The sequence below is a fragment of the Rana temporaria genome, chromosome 3, assembly GCF_905171775.1.
Source record: "Rana temporaria chromosome 3, aRanTem1.1, whole genome shotgun sequence".
Taxonomy (NCBI): Eukaryota; Metazoa; Chordata; class Amphibia; order Anura; family Ranidae; genus Rana; species Rana temporaria.
Window position 1 is genome coordinate 182,954,544 of NC_053491.1, and position 16,945 is coordinate 182,971,488.

At 40.2% G+C, this 16,945-nt stretch overlaps 1 protein-coding gene across 3 annotated transcripts in view; it reads left to right on the forward strand.

Annotated features, from left to right (window-relative positions):
* The window catches only part of PAWR (pro-apoptotic WT1 regulator), a 166,538-nt gene that overhangs the window by 140,307 nt on the left and 9,286 nt on the right, over positions 1-16,945 (forward strand). For all 3 annotated transcript variants that reach the window (XM_040343932.1, XM_040343933.1, XM_040343934.1), the window contains 2 exons: positions 16,386-16,530; positions 16,624-16,728. In XM_040343932.1, coding sequence (XP_040199866.1) covers positions 16,386-16,530; positions 16,624-16,728 — 250 coding nt within the window. The remainder of the gene's footprint in view (positions 1-16,385; positions 16,531-16,623; positions 16,729-16,945) is intronic.

Consider the following 16,945-nt stretch of genomic DNA (forward strand, 5'->3'; position numbering starts at 1 on the left):
ATTTGGGCTAGACGTTGGCAATTTCAGTACATATCCATGCATACAATTTAATCTGCAACTTACCTTCTTCAAAAACTGTTTTGATCCTTTGTTTTTATTGCTCTCTGTGTCACCACTGGAGAAATTCAACTTTAATAGTTGTCCCCATAACAGGAAATTATCCAGCAGGGACACTTATTCTAGTTATACCCTAAAAAGGGAATGCAACCCTACTTTGGGGAGAGTTATGCCCTGTACACACAATCGGATTTTCCATCAAAAAAGTTGATGTGAGCTTTTGGTTGGAAATTTTGACCCTGTGTATGCTTCATCCAACATTTTCTGTCAGAATTTCCGCCAGCAAAGATTGAGAGCAGGTTCTCTATTTTTCCAACGGTGTGTATGCAACACAAGTTTGAGCCAACATTCCGTCAGAAAAAAATCCATGGTTTTCTTGCCTATTGAACTTCATTGATCTCGGCTCGTCGTACGTGGTGTACGTCACCGCGTTTTTATGACGGTTGGAATTCCAGACAAGATTTGTGTGACCGTGTGTATGCAACACAAGTTTGAGCCAACATTCCGTCAGAAAAAATCCATGGTTTTCTTTACGGAATTTTCGATCGTGTGTACGGGGCATTACAGTTCAGTTTTATCTCCATGGCAAAAATATGAAGGGAAATTTCCCTTTTGGGTGAAGTTGCTTTATAAATGATTTAGCACGGTGTATTAATGGGGTAGCCTGGATAGTTGACATGGATACAGATTTCAAGTTTCTAGCTCAATGTAGAAAAATTGGTGGATGGCGCATGATTAAAAGAGCATGATCAGCAATTAGGATAAATAGCGTATCATAAGGTCCATGTCAGAAAGAAGGAGGAACAAAGCAAGAAAAAACAAATATCCAATAATAGTCCAATAATCGTCCAAAAGCACTAGCGGCAGCAATCCTGAAGCAGAAGCAAGCTCTGGAAGATATACAGAAAAAAGGAGATGCGCCAAACTAAGTGCAGTATGTAAGAATTTAATTAAAAATTATGTCATAAACAATAAATTGGTTACTCACAAACAGAGTGATAATTAAATTCTTACATATTGCACTTAGTTTGGCGCATCTCCTTTTTTTCTGTATAAGTTTCTAGCTCAGCCTTTTTCAACCAGGGTGCTTTAAGGTTTCTTCAGGGGTGCCTTGGCAGAATACCTAAAAATTGCCCAAAAATTGTATACAAGCCTGCTTTTTATTTACACATAGCCACAGGGTTTCATTGTGCACCATTACAACCTTCTAGCCATTGGCATCCTAACAACCAATGTCATTGGTTGATAAGAAGGAAGTTGAGCGCCTGCACAGCAGCCTTGTTTACCCCTCCCCCGCCCCTCCCTGTCAGCACTGGGGTCTCATTAGCTGAGTGAGGGAGAGAAACTAAGGAATACAAGTCGGTACCAGTGTGAAAAGGCATGTTTGCTTTAGAGGAATAAATCATCTGTAATGTTGGGTGTCCTACGTGTGTGGATGTTTCTGTGTTATGTAACGCTGTTGGTTCAGTTTTATACATTTTAGATTGGCGTCCCTTGAGATTGTGTAGAATTTTGAAGGGTGCCTTGACTGCAAAAAAAAGTTGAGAAATGGTGGTCTAGCTCATATATATAATTTATTAACACCTACAATCTAGAAATTATATGAAATGGTTTAAATATGCATTAGGCAGCTGGATACAATCAGCACCATGGACAGTGTTGGGCATGTTAGCCAGGTAGCTTCAAAGGTGATTTGGCTGTACTGCAATTAGAGTAGTGACCAGTGAAAGCTCCATAAGAAGTCTACATTATAGAGTATTTTTACAAGTGCATAGTATCATAAATTGTTTTTCAGCCATTTTTATTTTGTAATTTGTTTTTTGTAAGTTTACCAGTTTAGGAAATAATTTACATAATTTTTTATTCTATTACACATTTCTCCTAAGAAGAATAAACCTATAATGCAGGATGCCTCCACTTTTTTTGGATGTTGCTGCACGCTTTTGAATGCTCTCTCACATTCTGCCTAATTTAAAATAAGAATTGTGGACCCCTTCCTAGTGGCCACAGAAGCTGTGCAGAACTAAGATGTCAACAGAGAGATCTCACCAATATCCCCCCCCCCCCAAGATATAAACCGAGAACAGCAGTCGATTTAAGTCTCCAGTCACTGCAGTATCCATTATTGATGGGTTGACCCTTTAGCTACTTCCGGACCGCGCCGCACATATACTGCGGCAGCGCGAAACAACGTACCTGTACGTTTTTCGCTTCTTCTGAGTCTGGGGCGCGTGCTAACAGCGACCTGTTTCCGCTGGGGTTGGACACAGTGGGAGCCAATCAGCGGGTCCGGCGATCGTTTGTAAAAAAAAAAAAAAAATCACAGAGGTGATTAAATACTACTAAAAGAAATCTCTATTTGTTTGAAAAATAGACATCAATTTTGTTTGGGTACAGCGTCGCACAACCATGCTAATTGTCAGTTAAAGCAATGCAGTGCAGTATCACAAGAAAATGCTCTGGTCAGGAAGAGGGTGAAACCTTCCGGGGTTGAAGTAGTTAACTTTTTGAAACTACGTTTTAAGAATAGGATAGAAGGAACATTTTCCTTTTTGTTTCTATTTTTGTTTTTTAGAGTGTATATAACTATATGGCTGTTACATATGGTAGGTCAAATTTGTACTATAATGTGAACAGATCGTCTTCAAATAACTATATTGCTGGTTACAGCATTTTGTTCTCATTGTTTGCTTAGATTCATTCCCTTCAATTTCATCTTTATTTCAACAAAACCTGTATTCATTTACAAAAACTTGCTGGCAAATATTTGTGCTTTTAAGTAACTGCATCTTTGAACATATTATTATAAAACCTCCTGAGTGGACTAATGCTAAATATGGTAAAACACATTTTCCTAAATTCCTGTTATGTTAATGTATCTGAAAGCCACATATTTAACACAGTGTACTAGTATTTATATACAGAACTGTCTGCCAAGCTCTGTTTTTGATTATAAGGCATCTAGCGTGCACTTATTTTTGATATTAGAGAATTTTTTAAGGCATTTCTTACTGCAAAAGTAGTAGCATAAAACTAGTCTGTTGAATATTACCCAGTCATGATCAGGGCCATTACAATAATAATGTATGCAGGCCTGTAGTGATAAAATCATCTAAACCAACAATTTTTTGAAGAACCTTGTATGTATGTGAAAAGTATTTTACAATCAACAGAGTGCAAAGAAACAACAAACATGTTCTTTTAGACAACTACCACATTTCATTATGGTCACCAATCACTGCAGCACACATTGTTTGGAGTACATTTTTTTTAGCCCATAGGAAACTGTCCCTACAAAGGAAGGGTCAATTGTTTGTGCTTCTTTTTTTCTTTTGCTACATTTGAGGTCGTGATTACCTTTTTTTGTGTTCAGCTTGCAATATTTTTAGTTTAACTGTATTATTTGTGTGCTGATTGTTGCTTTTATTGTCAGTTGTTTGTGCTTGCCTCCCAAACCAAATGTTTTCATTCTTCTACATGTCAGTCAAAGTTTTTTTTTTTATATATAATTTTCTACGAGGATACCTAGTGAAACCTACGGCAATTAAATATTGCATAGATATTTACTGTTTTACCTGAGATGGGATGTGTGATTTTAGCCAGCTGCTCTTGTGACATCAACTTATAGATCAGCTTCACACTTGCTAGACAGAAGTCATGATTCACTGTCCTGTGAGGATGATAAAGGTAAAGAGGTAGCATAAATGCTGAAGGTAAAGAGGGTAGCATAAATGCTGAAGGTAAAGAGGGTAGCATAAATGCTGAAGGTAAAGAGGGTAGCATAAATGCTGAAGGTAAACAGGTAGCATAAATACTGAAGGTAAAGAGGGTAGCATAAATGCTGAAGGTAAACAGGTAACATAAATACTGAAGGTAAAGAGGGTAGCATAAATGCTGAAGGTAAAAGAGGGTAGCATAAATGCTGAAGGTAAAAGAGGGTAGCATAAATGCTGAAGGTAAAAGAGGGTAGCATAAATGCTGAAGGTAAAAGAGGGTAGCATAAATGCTGAAGGTAAAAGAGGGTAGCATAAATGCTGAAGGTAAAAGAGGGTGGCATAAATGCTGAAGGTAAAGGGGTTTTAAAGTCGAAAGTTTTTTTTATCCTAATGCATTCTATACATTAAGATAAAAAGGCTTCTGTGTGCAGCAGCACCCTCAGCTCCCCTAATACTTACCTGAGCCCCATCTCTGTCCAGCGATGTCCATGAGGCCGCGTACACACGGTCGTTCCAAACCGATGAGAATGGACGGAAGTTCAGTTTCATCGGTCCAAACCGACCGTGTGTATGGCCCATTGGTCTGTTGTCCTTCGGTCCAAAATTTTAAAACATGCTTTAAAATCGAACCGATGGACCGCTGACCGATCGGTCCAAACTGATGGTTAGTACAGAAAAGCATCGGTTCAAAACCCGCGCATGCTCAGAATCAAGTCGACGCATGCTTGGAAGCATTGAACTTCGTTTTTTTCAGCACGTTGTGTTTTACGTCACCGCGTTCTGACCCGATCGGTTTTTGGAACGATGGTGTGTACGCACATTAGACCGTCGGGCCACTTCAGCAGTGAACCGATGGAAACGGCCCGTCGGACCATTCTCATCAGTTTGAATCGACCATGTGTACGTGGCCTAAGTGTTTTAGTTGTCCGAGACTCTCCCTCCTGATTGACTGAGATGGCAGCGGTGCCTTTGGCAGTCAGCCAATCAGGAGAGAGAGGGCGGGGAAGAATGGACACATGGAGCTGTGACTCAGCTCAGGTGCCCCCATAGCAAGCTGCTTGCTGTGGGAAAACTCAACAGGAGGGAGGGGCCAGGAGCTCCGAAGAGGGACATGAGAAGGGGAGGATCAGGGCTGCTCTGTGCAAATATACTGCACAGGGCAGGTAAGTATAACATGTTTGTTATTTATATTGAAAAAAAAAAAACAAGACTTTACAATCACTTTAAAGAGGTAGCATAAGAAGCTGCAGTGATGAATCAGAAAGAAAAACTGCTTACATTGGAACTTTGTGTGTGTTTATAATATTTTAGTCAACTGGATGCTTGACTGGTTTTTACCTAGAAAGGTCAGGGAGAGTAGACTGCACATATACAGTATCTCACAAAGGTGAGTACGCCCCTCACATTTTTGTAAATATTTTATTATATCTTTTCATGTGACAACACTAAAAAAATTACACTTTGCTACAATGTAAAGTAGTGAGTGTACAGCTTGTATAACAGTGTAAATTTGCTGTCCCCTCAAAATAACTCAACACAGCCATTAATGTCTAAATCGCTGGCAATAAAAATGAGTACACCCCTGAGTGAAAATTTCCAAATTGGGCCCAATTCGCCATTTTCCCTCTCCGGTGTCATGTGACTCGTTAGTGTTACAAGGTCTTGTGTGAATGGGGAGCAGGTGTGTTAAATTTGGTTTATCGCTCTCACTCTCTCATACTGGTCACTGGAAGTTCAGCATGACACCTTTAAGGCAAAGAACTCTCTAAAGATCTGAACAAAAATAATTTTTGCTCTACATAAAGATGGCCTAGTCTACAAGAAGATTGGCAAGATCCTGAAACTGAGCTGCAGCACGGTGGCCAAGACCATACAGTGGTTTAACAGGACAGGTTCCACTCGAAACAAGCCTTGCCATGGTTGACCAAAGGAGTTGAGAGCCCATGCTTGCAAACAGTTTGCTGAAGCAGACTAAGAAAATTAATCACTTTAACCATATCCTGTGGTCTGTTGAGACCAAGATAAACTTATTTGGTTCAGAAGGTGTCAAGCGAGTGTGGAGGCAACCAGGTGAGGAGTACAAAGACAAGTGTGTCTTGCCTACAATCAAGCATGGTGGTGGGAATGTCATGGTCTGTGGCTGCATAGGTGCTCCTGGCACTGGGGAGCTACAGTTCATTGAGGGAACCATGAATGCCAACATGTACTGTGACATACTGAAGCAGAGCATGATCCCCTCCCTTCGGAGACTGGGCTGCAGGGCAGTATTCCAATATGATAACGACCCCCAAATACACCTCCAAGACGACCACTGCCTTGCTAAAGAAGCTGAGGGTAAAAGCAATGGACTGACCAAGCATGTCTCCAGACCTAAACCCTATTGAGCATCTGTGAGGCATTTTTAAACGGAATGTGGAGAAGCACAAGGTCTCTAACATCCACCAGCTCCGTAAAGTCGTCATGGAGGAGTGGAAGAGGACTGCAGTGGCAACCTGTGACACTCTAGTGAACTCAGTTCCCAAGAGGGTTAAGGCAATGCTGGAAAATAATGGTGGCCACAAAAAATATTGACACTTTGGGCCCAGTTTGGACATTTTCACTTAGGGGTGTACTCACTTTTGTTGCCAGCAGTTTAGACATTAATGGCTGTGTGCTGAGTTATTTTGAGGAGACAGCAAATTTACACTGTTATACAAGCTGTAAACTCGCTACTTTACATTGTAGTAAAGTGTATTTCTTCAGTGTTGTCACATGAGAAGATATAATTAAAATATTTACAAAAATGTGAGATACGGTATATGTGTGGTCTACTCTTTCGGTAACCTTTCTAGGGAAAAAAAACGTCAAGATCTAGTGAGATACTGTACATACACTAAAATACAGACCAAGTCTGTGACGGGCAGCTAAAGATTGAGGAACTAACCACGTTCATTCCCAGCAGGTATAAGGACATGCAAGTAAAACTGAAGGAATTCTTGCAAAGATAATTAGGTATTCTAATTCTTTCAAAGCAGGTTCACTGGAGATCAAAATTAGAGAACAATTTATGAACACTTGATTTTTTCATAAATTATGTAATCTTCATTGCTTGTTGTGGCTATACAGTTGTATTCAAAATTATTCAACCCCCACTGAAATTGATTGTTTTGCCCAGTTTGACATTGATTTTGATCATCCTGTCATCCTGCTTACAATTAAATCAAAGAGGCACGTGTAGGTCAGACAAATATAACATAACATTTATAATGAAATAACCACAAATGTCTTTTCTGTGCTCACATCATTATCAGTTTTATTCAACCCCCAATTGACATTCAATCTTAGTACTTAGTACAACATCCTTTTACAGTTATAACAGCTTTTAAACTTGAAGCATAGCTTGACACAAGTGTCTTGCAGCGATCTACGGGTATCTTCGCCCATTCGTCATGGGCAAAAGCCTCCAGTTCAGTCACATTCTTAGGCTTGCGCACTGCAACTGCTTTCTTTAAGTCCCACCAGAGGTTCTCAATCGGATTTAAGTCTGGTGACTGCGATGGCCACTCCAAAATGTTCCAGCCTTTAATCTGCAACCATGCTCTAGTGGACTTGGAGGTATGCTTGGGATCATTGTCCTGTTGAAAGGTCCAACGTCTCCCAAGCCTCAGGTTTGTGACGGACTGCATCACATTGTTATCCACTATCTCCTGGTACTGAAGAGAATTCATGGTACCTTGCACACGCTGAAGCTTCCCTGTACCTGCAGAAGCAAAACAGCCCCAAAGCATGATGACCCCCCGCCATGCTTCACAGTAGGCAAGGTGTTCTTTTCATCATAGGCCTTGTTCTTCCTCCTCCAAACATAGCGTTGATCCATGGGCCCAAACACTTCTAATTTTGTTTCATCAGTCCGCAGAACACAATCCCAAAACTTGTGTGGTTTGTCCACATGATTTTTGCATACTGCAGTCGACTCTTCTTATTCTTTGGAGACAGCAAGGGGGTGCGCCTGGGAGTTCTGGCATGGAGGCCTTCATTACGCAGTGTGCGCCGTATTGTCTGAGCAGAAACTTCAGTACCCACATCTGACAAATCTTTTGTCAGTTCCTCAGCAGTCACAAGGGGACTTTTCTCCACTCTACGCTTCAGGTAGCGCTCAGCAGTCGAAGTCAGCATCTTCTTTCTGCCACGACCAGGTAGCGTTTTTAACAGTGCCCTTTGGCTTGAATTTGCGAATGATGCTTCCTATGGTGTCTCTTGGTATGTTTAACATCTTTGCAATCTTCTTATAGCCATTGCCCTTCCTGTGAAGAGTAATCACCTCTTCTCTTGTCTTCCCGGACCATTCTCTTGACTTCACCATGTTTGTAACCACACCAGTAAATGTCTAGAAGGAGCCGAGTATCACAGTCATTTTAAAGCTGCCTGATTGGTGCTTATTAGGCTTTATTGCTGCTCCCTGACATCCACAGGTGTTTTCAATACCTGATTGAAAACACTTCAATGAACCTCTGTTCTTCAGAGTGGTAGTCTTTAAGGGGTTGAATAATTGTGTAAATGAAGAATTCACAAAATAAACATTTACTACTGTATTACAAAACCAATTGATGTCATTTTAGTTGCATATGGTTCTTTAAGAAGTCCTTGTAGGATTTCATTCTGAATACAATTACAAATGTACACTAAATTCCCTAAAACCCTTTACAGCATTGGGGGGCTGAATCATTTTGAACACAACTGTACCATGCTAATATAACAGTGTTTTTCAAAATAACCAAGGCACTTCAACAAAAAAAAAAAAAAAATTATAGAAAAAACAATAATCAAAATTAGAGAACAGCAGAGACTGTAGCACAGAGAAAGATTACAACTAAATATTCTGAAGGTTACAACAATTAGTAGGACGTGTACAGGACTTTGCTTTGAATGACTTCAGCACATCTGTGGCCACAGGACATCAATAGTCACTCACACCGCTCTGGTGTGATTTTGTTTCGCTCTTCTTCCAGAGTTCGTTGACTGTAGTGGGTTTCCTGGCCATAACTTTTTTGCCAAGTATTTGCTTTACACGTTTTGCTGTGTGACAGGGGGGTGCATGAACATTTCTGGCTGATTGGGTGATGAACGCAGGGTGGGAACCGCATGTTGGCCTTTATCGGGACTCCCTACTGCTGGAGGGTTTCAGTCACTTTAGAATGGCTCACTATCTTGCAAATCAGTAAAAACTGGAAAGTTAGGCTGCCAGTTAAATAGGGTTTGTCAGATAATTAAATAAATTAGCACAAGGTGGCAGATTAACACCAATAACTGGGAGGTATCTAAAAGTGTTCTCTAATTTTGATCAATGTTCTTTTTCAAATCTCATTTAAGTTTTTTATTCTGTGCTTCAAAATATAAGTAACTCATGAAATATGCTTTAAAAAACTGCTCTTTCACTTCTGTTTATATAATTTCAAATAGGACTAAGCAGTGGCTTTGGAATTTAGGAAAACGTAGGCTCTCTAATTTTGATCTCCAGTGTACATGTGTGATTAGTGTGTATTACATGAACATTTACGATACCTGAAGCATGTCTTATGCACATAGGCAGTTGGCATTCAGTGCATGCTCGACTATTCCCTTGTCCGTGGCAGTGGCCAGTGTTCATTGTCTCTGTTTTAAATCTTTAACAAGAATGTTTTTCTAAATCCAAAATAGAATTTCAGCATGAGCATATAATTACTTACCGTCGACCAATCTTGTCTCATATTGATTGTCAAGACATAGACATATTGTTTTTTTCCATCAGCCAGAGGGCTGATGGGGGAAAAAAGCAAACAGATTCCCCCATCCACACAAGCAAGGAGAATGGAGAAATCCTCCTCTCCGCTGTGCTATTGTATCTTTACAGTGGGGATTCTGTGCTGTCAGAATACACTGATTAGCACTGCAGCTGATTGGTTGCAGCCGTTGATTGAATGAACCTTTTCCAACAATCCCATTTGACAGAAGTTGATCGTTATATAGAATTCTGTTGAGCTGAAATGGCCATAGATGGGTCAAAATTCGCCCAGTCCCTGCTGGCCAGCATTAGTCACAAACTTTCTTTACATTCTTTCTCTGTTTAATGCCTGACTCCTTATGTTTGGATTATATCTGACTGTGTTACCGAAATCCACATTTCTATGCATAACCCTACACTTTGCGTAAACAGGCTTCAACCTGCTCCACCTATAACTTTACAATGTTAAAGGAATATGCCTAGAAGTAAAATGATCCATAAAAAGCCATACCTGTAACAGAAAAATGTAAATGCATTTCTTTCCCATTGCCGAGGAGATTAAGGGGCAGATCCACAAAAGAATTACGCCGGCGTATCTATTGATACGCCGCGTCATTTTAAATTTCCTGCGTCGTATCTTTGTTTTGTATCTACAAAACAAGATACGACTGCATCTGGGATCGATCCGACAGGCGTACGTCTTAGTACGCCGTCGGATCTTAGGTGCATTTTTCCGCTGGCCGCTAGGTGGTGTTTCCGTCGAATTCCGCGTTGAATATGCAAATTAGCTAGTTACGGCGATCCACGAACGTACGTCCGGCCGGCGCATTTTTTTACGTCGTTTGCGTTTGGCTTTTTCCAGCATATAGTTACCCCTGCTATCATGAGGCGTACTCAATGTTAAGTATGGCCGTCGTTCCCACGTCGAATTTTAAAATGTTTACGTCGTTTGCGTAAGTCGTTCGCAAATAGGGATTTGCGTAGAATGACGTCACCGTCGTAAACATTGGCTTGTTCCGGTTTAATTTCGAGCATGCGCACTGGCATACCCCTACGGACGGCGCATGCGCCGTTAAAAAAAACGTTGTTTACGTCGGGTCACAACGTATTTACATAAAACATGCCCCCATCACATCCATTTGAATTGCGTGCCCTTACGCCGCCAAAGATACACTACGCCGCCGTAACTTACGGCGCAAATTCTTTGAGGATTCAAAAAAAAAGTAAGTTACGGCGGTGATACGCTACACCCGACGCAAAAATTCGCCGATGTACGTGGATCTGCCCCTAAAACTATATATATATGTTGGTTTCTCAGTAGACTTTTGGTTATCATTTCTACAGACTGGAGCAACAATCAACTGTGTGGGCAGCAAGAAAGGGGTTTAACTTCTTTACAGTTATAGCTTTTTATGGATAGTTTTGCTCTGACAAGCTCACTTTAAATATATCCTTTTAAGAAGGAGCTATAAAGGCTGCATTTAAAGCAAATTTGTCGTGAGAAATATGCTAGTTGCCTTGAATTCCTGCTTACCTACTAGCTTTATTTGTTCTAAGTCTCACTGACACAGAACATGAATTCCTAGAAAAGGTCCTCATCACCATACTAAAGTATGAGCTCAGCCTCAGCTGGTTTCTTTGCCATTTTTTTAACCGACACATATGATACTGACAATATATAAGTAACACAGTAAAGTACATTTCTGATTGTTCGCTTACCTAGACATATAATGTGACTCCTAGATCAAAGGTCCTTACGAGTCATTGTCAGCTTATCTGCAAAAAGTTACATGGTGACTATAAAAACTAGCATTTATTGTCATTTATTTAAAGAGCATGAACATATTCGCCAGCACACCATGGATCGTAGATTAGGTCCAAAAGTTTATTGCATAAAAAGCATCACCAGACGTGCAACGTTTCGAGGCCACGCAGGACCTCTTCGTCAAGTGAATTGGTGCATCACCATTACATATATAAAGAGCAGCCACCAATGAGATCATGTGAAAAATTGCATCATCATTTTTCACATGATCTCATTGGTGGCTGCTCTTTATATTTGTAATGGTGATGCACTGATTCACTTTATCACTCGCCTGACAAAGGGGTCCTGCGTGGCCTCGAAACGTTGACCTTCTGGTGATGCTTTTTTTGCAATAAACTTTTGGACGTAATCTACGATCCATGGTGTGCTGGCGAATATGTTCATGTGGTTGATGGTTCCAGTGCCCAGCTGGTGATCGCTTCAGCACCCACCTTTTACCTATGAGCCGTCTCTCCAGGAACGTGTGCGATTGGAATATTGACTAGACATTTACTTAAAAAGGACCTGAGCTGTGTAAGCTGTACCCAAAATGGTAAGCAATGGACACAAGACTGGTAATGCTGTGATATCCCTGCAGATGATTTTTTTGTTCTCTACTACTGTCCTACAATGCCTTGTTTTTTTACTGTGTCTTTGAGTGGAGTGCTTTGCAGGCCATGTTCTCAAGGCATCCAAGCAGGTACACAGTTGTGTTCATTAGACATAGGGTTGAAAACGAAAATATTGCTTGTACTCTTGTAAAGAGATCAGGAAGATGTAACCCAGCAGAAGAGTATATAACTGTTGGTTTGGGAAACACTGGGGTAACCTATGCTTGGCTTATTGAAAACCTATAATGCAGTAGAGGTTCAGATGCAAAGCTTCTCTACGCAACTGCATAGAGGAGGTTGTATATTGCACATTAAAATGATCTGAAACCCACATGCCCTAGACCTTCAATAGAATTTCCATATTTGCATCCAATACAATGAAATATGTAATGTCTTCTTTGAGTCATGTTCCATGGGGTTCATTTATATGTGTTAAATGTAGTGAACAATGATCCCACCGCTTGGTTCAAGGAGGAATGCATTTTGTGAGATTTGGCCAGTAAAAGATCTGGCTCCCTTGCAGCTATAAAAGTCTGCCTGTAAATTTTCACTGCTGTGAACACTTTCCTTGGAGGCTTTTTAACAAAACAAGGGTTTTCTCTGAAATACACATCATTCATATTTTACATGAAGGCTAATTTTTACTCTTTTAGCACAGTTATGTTACAGGCCAGCATTATATACAGTGCACAGAACTACACGTGGGAAAATATTCTTTGACTTCATTTTATTATCTTGTGGCCAGACATTTAACAAGTTTAGAATCTGTCCAATGCGATAAAACTTTTAAAAACATACCATTACAGTGATAATCGAATTAGACAATGTACAGTCCCCAGTAGTAAATAGTAGTTGACCAGCATGCAGATTGTTTCCATTGGCTGTCCCCTGTTTTGTACCGTGTGAAAGCTAAACATTAAAGTATAACTAAAGACTAACATTTTTTTTAGTTCTGGATAGAGTGGAGAGGGAATAGATAGCCTGTTATAGTTGCAATAAAATTCTCATAACCATGACTTCTGTATGCATAGATGCTTCAAACTGTGCACAAGAGTTTGTAATACATTCATCTTATTTATATAATTTAATCATAGCATGAATCATTATTTGTGTTTACTACTATTATTTTGAAGAGAGATACAATTTAGGCCACTTTTGCACAATGTCAGTTTTTTTTGTGGATCTGAATGGCAACTCAATGTTGGTCTACTGGCAGGTGAATGTAAACTTAAATGTGATGGATCAGGTGTAAAAAGATGTAAGAAAATGCATGCCTGTTTACATCTGTCTGCGCATAGACCACTTAGTGCAACATGCAGAGTAGCTGCAAGGTGCTTTAGAAGTGTGGGGCCATGGTCTGCCCGGTGCAGAGCCTTGTCCCTGAAGACGGGAATGGCCATTGCAGGGGGATGCCCATTGTGGAGGGAGCGAAACCAGGACCTAGATGGGGAGTAAGGTCAGAAGCCCTCTAAACATTTTAACCCTGAGGTGCTCTTGTCCTATCAACTCGTTTTAGGGTATAGAGAAACAGCTGACCAAATAATGGTACTCGTAATGGGACTAGGTTACCAGCTCCTGCTTTTAAATTTGATGCCATGGTGCTGTTTTACACCTGTGTGTATCCCCCTAGTGGTGCCCCATGTGCATGCACAGACTTGAGCACTCACTACATCTGTGCACCCTACCTGTTCTTCTGTGGACTTTGACTTCAAGCTAGCAACATCTCTGGGTCTCCTTCAAACTATGAGCACACAGATTATTTGAAGTGTGATACCTGGGTTGCTGCAGCTTACATGTGCCTGTCTTCTACTGTTGCAAAGTTTATGAGTACCCATGTGAAGGTAATTTCACAAAAATGGTAGGTCATAAGAAAATAGGAGGGTCTTCCTAGCTGAGAATCAGCTTTTAGCCTTGTTGGGGGTGGTAGTTCCTCTGTTCAGCATCTGGTCTTCCAGCCACACCAGTTGTCTTTAACACCATTAGAGAGGAAGTTTCTGCCACTGTCAGATTTCATGGTCAGAATTTCTGGCTTAGGCAATAGACAACGGGGGTCACAACTTTGCCTCCCCAGCCCCTACTTTGGTCTTTGATTTCACCCTTGAGCCTGAATTAGTATCTCAGAAGGAGGTACATAATAAACAGGAGGATATTTTGCCTTCTGAGGCATCAGATTGGAATGATGCCCCCAATACTGAGATTTCATCCATACCAAAGGATACTAAAGCTGCCGTTATTTAAGCTGTATGCTCCTGATTAAAGTTGAAGGAGCCTGATCCTGCTTACCCTAAGGTGTCCAGTATGGGGTTACCTAAATTCCTTACACCAGTCAAGACTTTGCCAGTTCGTTCAGTGGTATAGCATGTCCTGAATGTTTTTCTCTCGTCCAAAATTGTTCACGCAAAAGTATTGTATCAAGGAAAATTTCCTTTGCAAGAGGGAACCTCCTGTGGTAGGTCTTGCCATTTTGCCATCTTGCCCTAATAAGGCTCCAACAGCTCCCATAGAGGATAATCCTGTTTTCAAATATCTAGTCTAAAAGGTTGGAGGCATGATGGAGCAAGAAAAAGAGACCATTGCTGTGTGAACTAAATGCATTTGTATTCTCTTAATCCACATGCTCAGGGATGTCTGTCTTAAATACTAGTCAACTGAGCTCCCATGCAAGAAATACCCTGAGTGATTTCCTTTTGAAAGCGAACACCTGTTTGGACCTTGGATAAATACATCAAGGAGATTGCAGGGAATAAGTGAGGCAGAAGGCAAAGGCTTTTGCCTCTTCTAGTATATCTTCTATGCCTGAGGTTAGGAGGGGTTCCTTTCATCCCTCTCAGTATTCCAATGCCAAGTTTAAGACTAAAGTGTACTTTTGTAAGAAGACATTGCCCTCCAAGCTAAGTCTGGTGCCCTCTTTACAGTAATCTTATTTCCTGCTCCAAAGCATTCTAAGAAAATATTTCTGCATTGTCTGTGCACGCTGTGAGAGTTTACTTTTCAGCTACTGCTTTGTTTCGAAAGTTGGATCCACTATTTGCTTTATTGAGGGCTCCTGCAAAGGTTACCCTGCATCTCTCTCCACTATTGCCAGTTGGATCAGAAGAGTTATTGTGCCTATAGTCTGAAGGATAGGGTTCCTTCCTTTTCTGTTCAGGCATGTTCTAAAAGATCTAATGGTGCTTCATAGCATTTTCACCATTGAGCATCTGTTTCTTAGATTTTCAAGGCTGCGTTTAAAAAATATTCAATCTATGTAATAATTTTTTTAGGTCTGGAGTATAAAAACTGAATTACCTATATGCAAATTCTGCCACTTTTGAACTCACTAAGGGAAGCAATGACTTGGCAGTGCTTTAATCTCATTTATGGTATTAGTTTGCTTCAAACAGACATTGATGTTGCTAGTGCCCTTTATTTCAAGAAAATCACAGTGGACTTGCATTAACAATATTGCCATGCCAAGAATAAAGAAAAGATTCACACAAACTAATTTCATACAGGGAACAACCACGCTTTTCTTGGGGCTCTGGTGGCGTGTTTCACAAGGAAGCCCAATTCAAAATGCTTTACTGTGCCTGCTCCAAGCGAAACTTCTTACTTTTCGTACAGGTTAACTTTAAGGCCCCATGCACACAGGACATTTGTTTTCCTCTCCTGGATGCCTATGCTCCAGGGGAGGGAAAAGCAGCATTAAAAACTCATCTAAACCTGCGCTTTGCAAACATGTTTAAGCATGTCATTCCATTGGCCAGAATATTATTATTCTGTCCATTGGAATGAAAGAACACCCGAGCACTTGGAGCACCTAGCGCTAAAGCGTGTTTAGATTTGTCAAGCATTTTTTGATGCTGGAATGCTCCTCTCCTGAACGCCCTGACCCTGGGTTTTTTTCCTGCCTCTAATTGCCCCTGCTTCTTAATGCCTGTAAACACCCATAGACACATTAGGGGCATTTAGAGGCTGAAAAAAAAAGAAATGCAGAATACCTTTAAAAGCATCCTGAGTGCTTGTGCAACCTATGGAGCCACCATCTTCATGCTCCTTCTTTTTTTCTTTTTTATTTATGAGTAGCTGCTTTGTAACAAAAATGCAGGCTGGCCTTTATGGTTTTAGATACCTGGTCAGTAATTTACTTGGTACCAAAGCAAAGATGAGAATACCCACTTTTTAGCATTCAGAAAAGCATTTTGTATACGGATGCTTATATATTTTTTTAAAATACAGATTCCCTTGAAGCATTAGGTTATGTTATGTATGTCAAGTGACCTATCAGAATGTCCGTAATTATGTGGGGGACACTGTTTGCACACATAGCTTGGCAATACTCGTCGTGGAAGGGAACCTGACCTAAAAGGTACCTTCAGACCGCTTGTGTTCTCAGGAAATGGCTAATACTGTTCAGAGTGCATGGGTTCATTTATTGTAAGAGAGATTTTAACCATGTTTTTTTTTTTGCTTTTTAGCACAAACAATACCCCTGATGATGACTCCTTAAATCGTTATCCCCATACTGACCGAACAACATGTGGTCGTTACAGCAGAGATCCCAATTCTGTAAATTCTGTCCAGGGAAATTCCTTAGAGAAAAAGATTGAAGAACTTGAAAGGGTAACAGGTTTATTGAATTGCATGTTTTTTTTTTTTTTTATTATAAACAAAATTATAAATATATAAACCCCATTTTTATATTGATTTTTACAGGAGCTAGCGAAAGAAAGGTATGAAAATGTAAGATTAGTCAAGTTAATGCAAGACAAAGAAGAATTAATTTTGAAAATGAAGGAAGAAATTGACTTGTTAAACAGAGTAAGTATAAGATGAGCACCATATATGATGTTTATTACAAGACTTTTAGCATAATATGATGCAGAATAGAGTTCTTAATTCATCCATGGCTCCTAGGGTTCCGTTGGGTATAACTTTTATTTATTAGCACTGTTTTGTTGGTGATGCTTGTTCATATATTTTGTGATATCCTTCAAAATGTCTCAGTTTCTTATGCAGACCAGACATTATTTTAAAT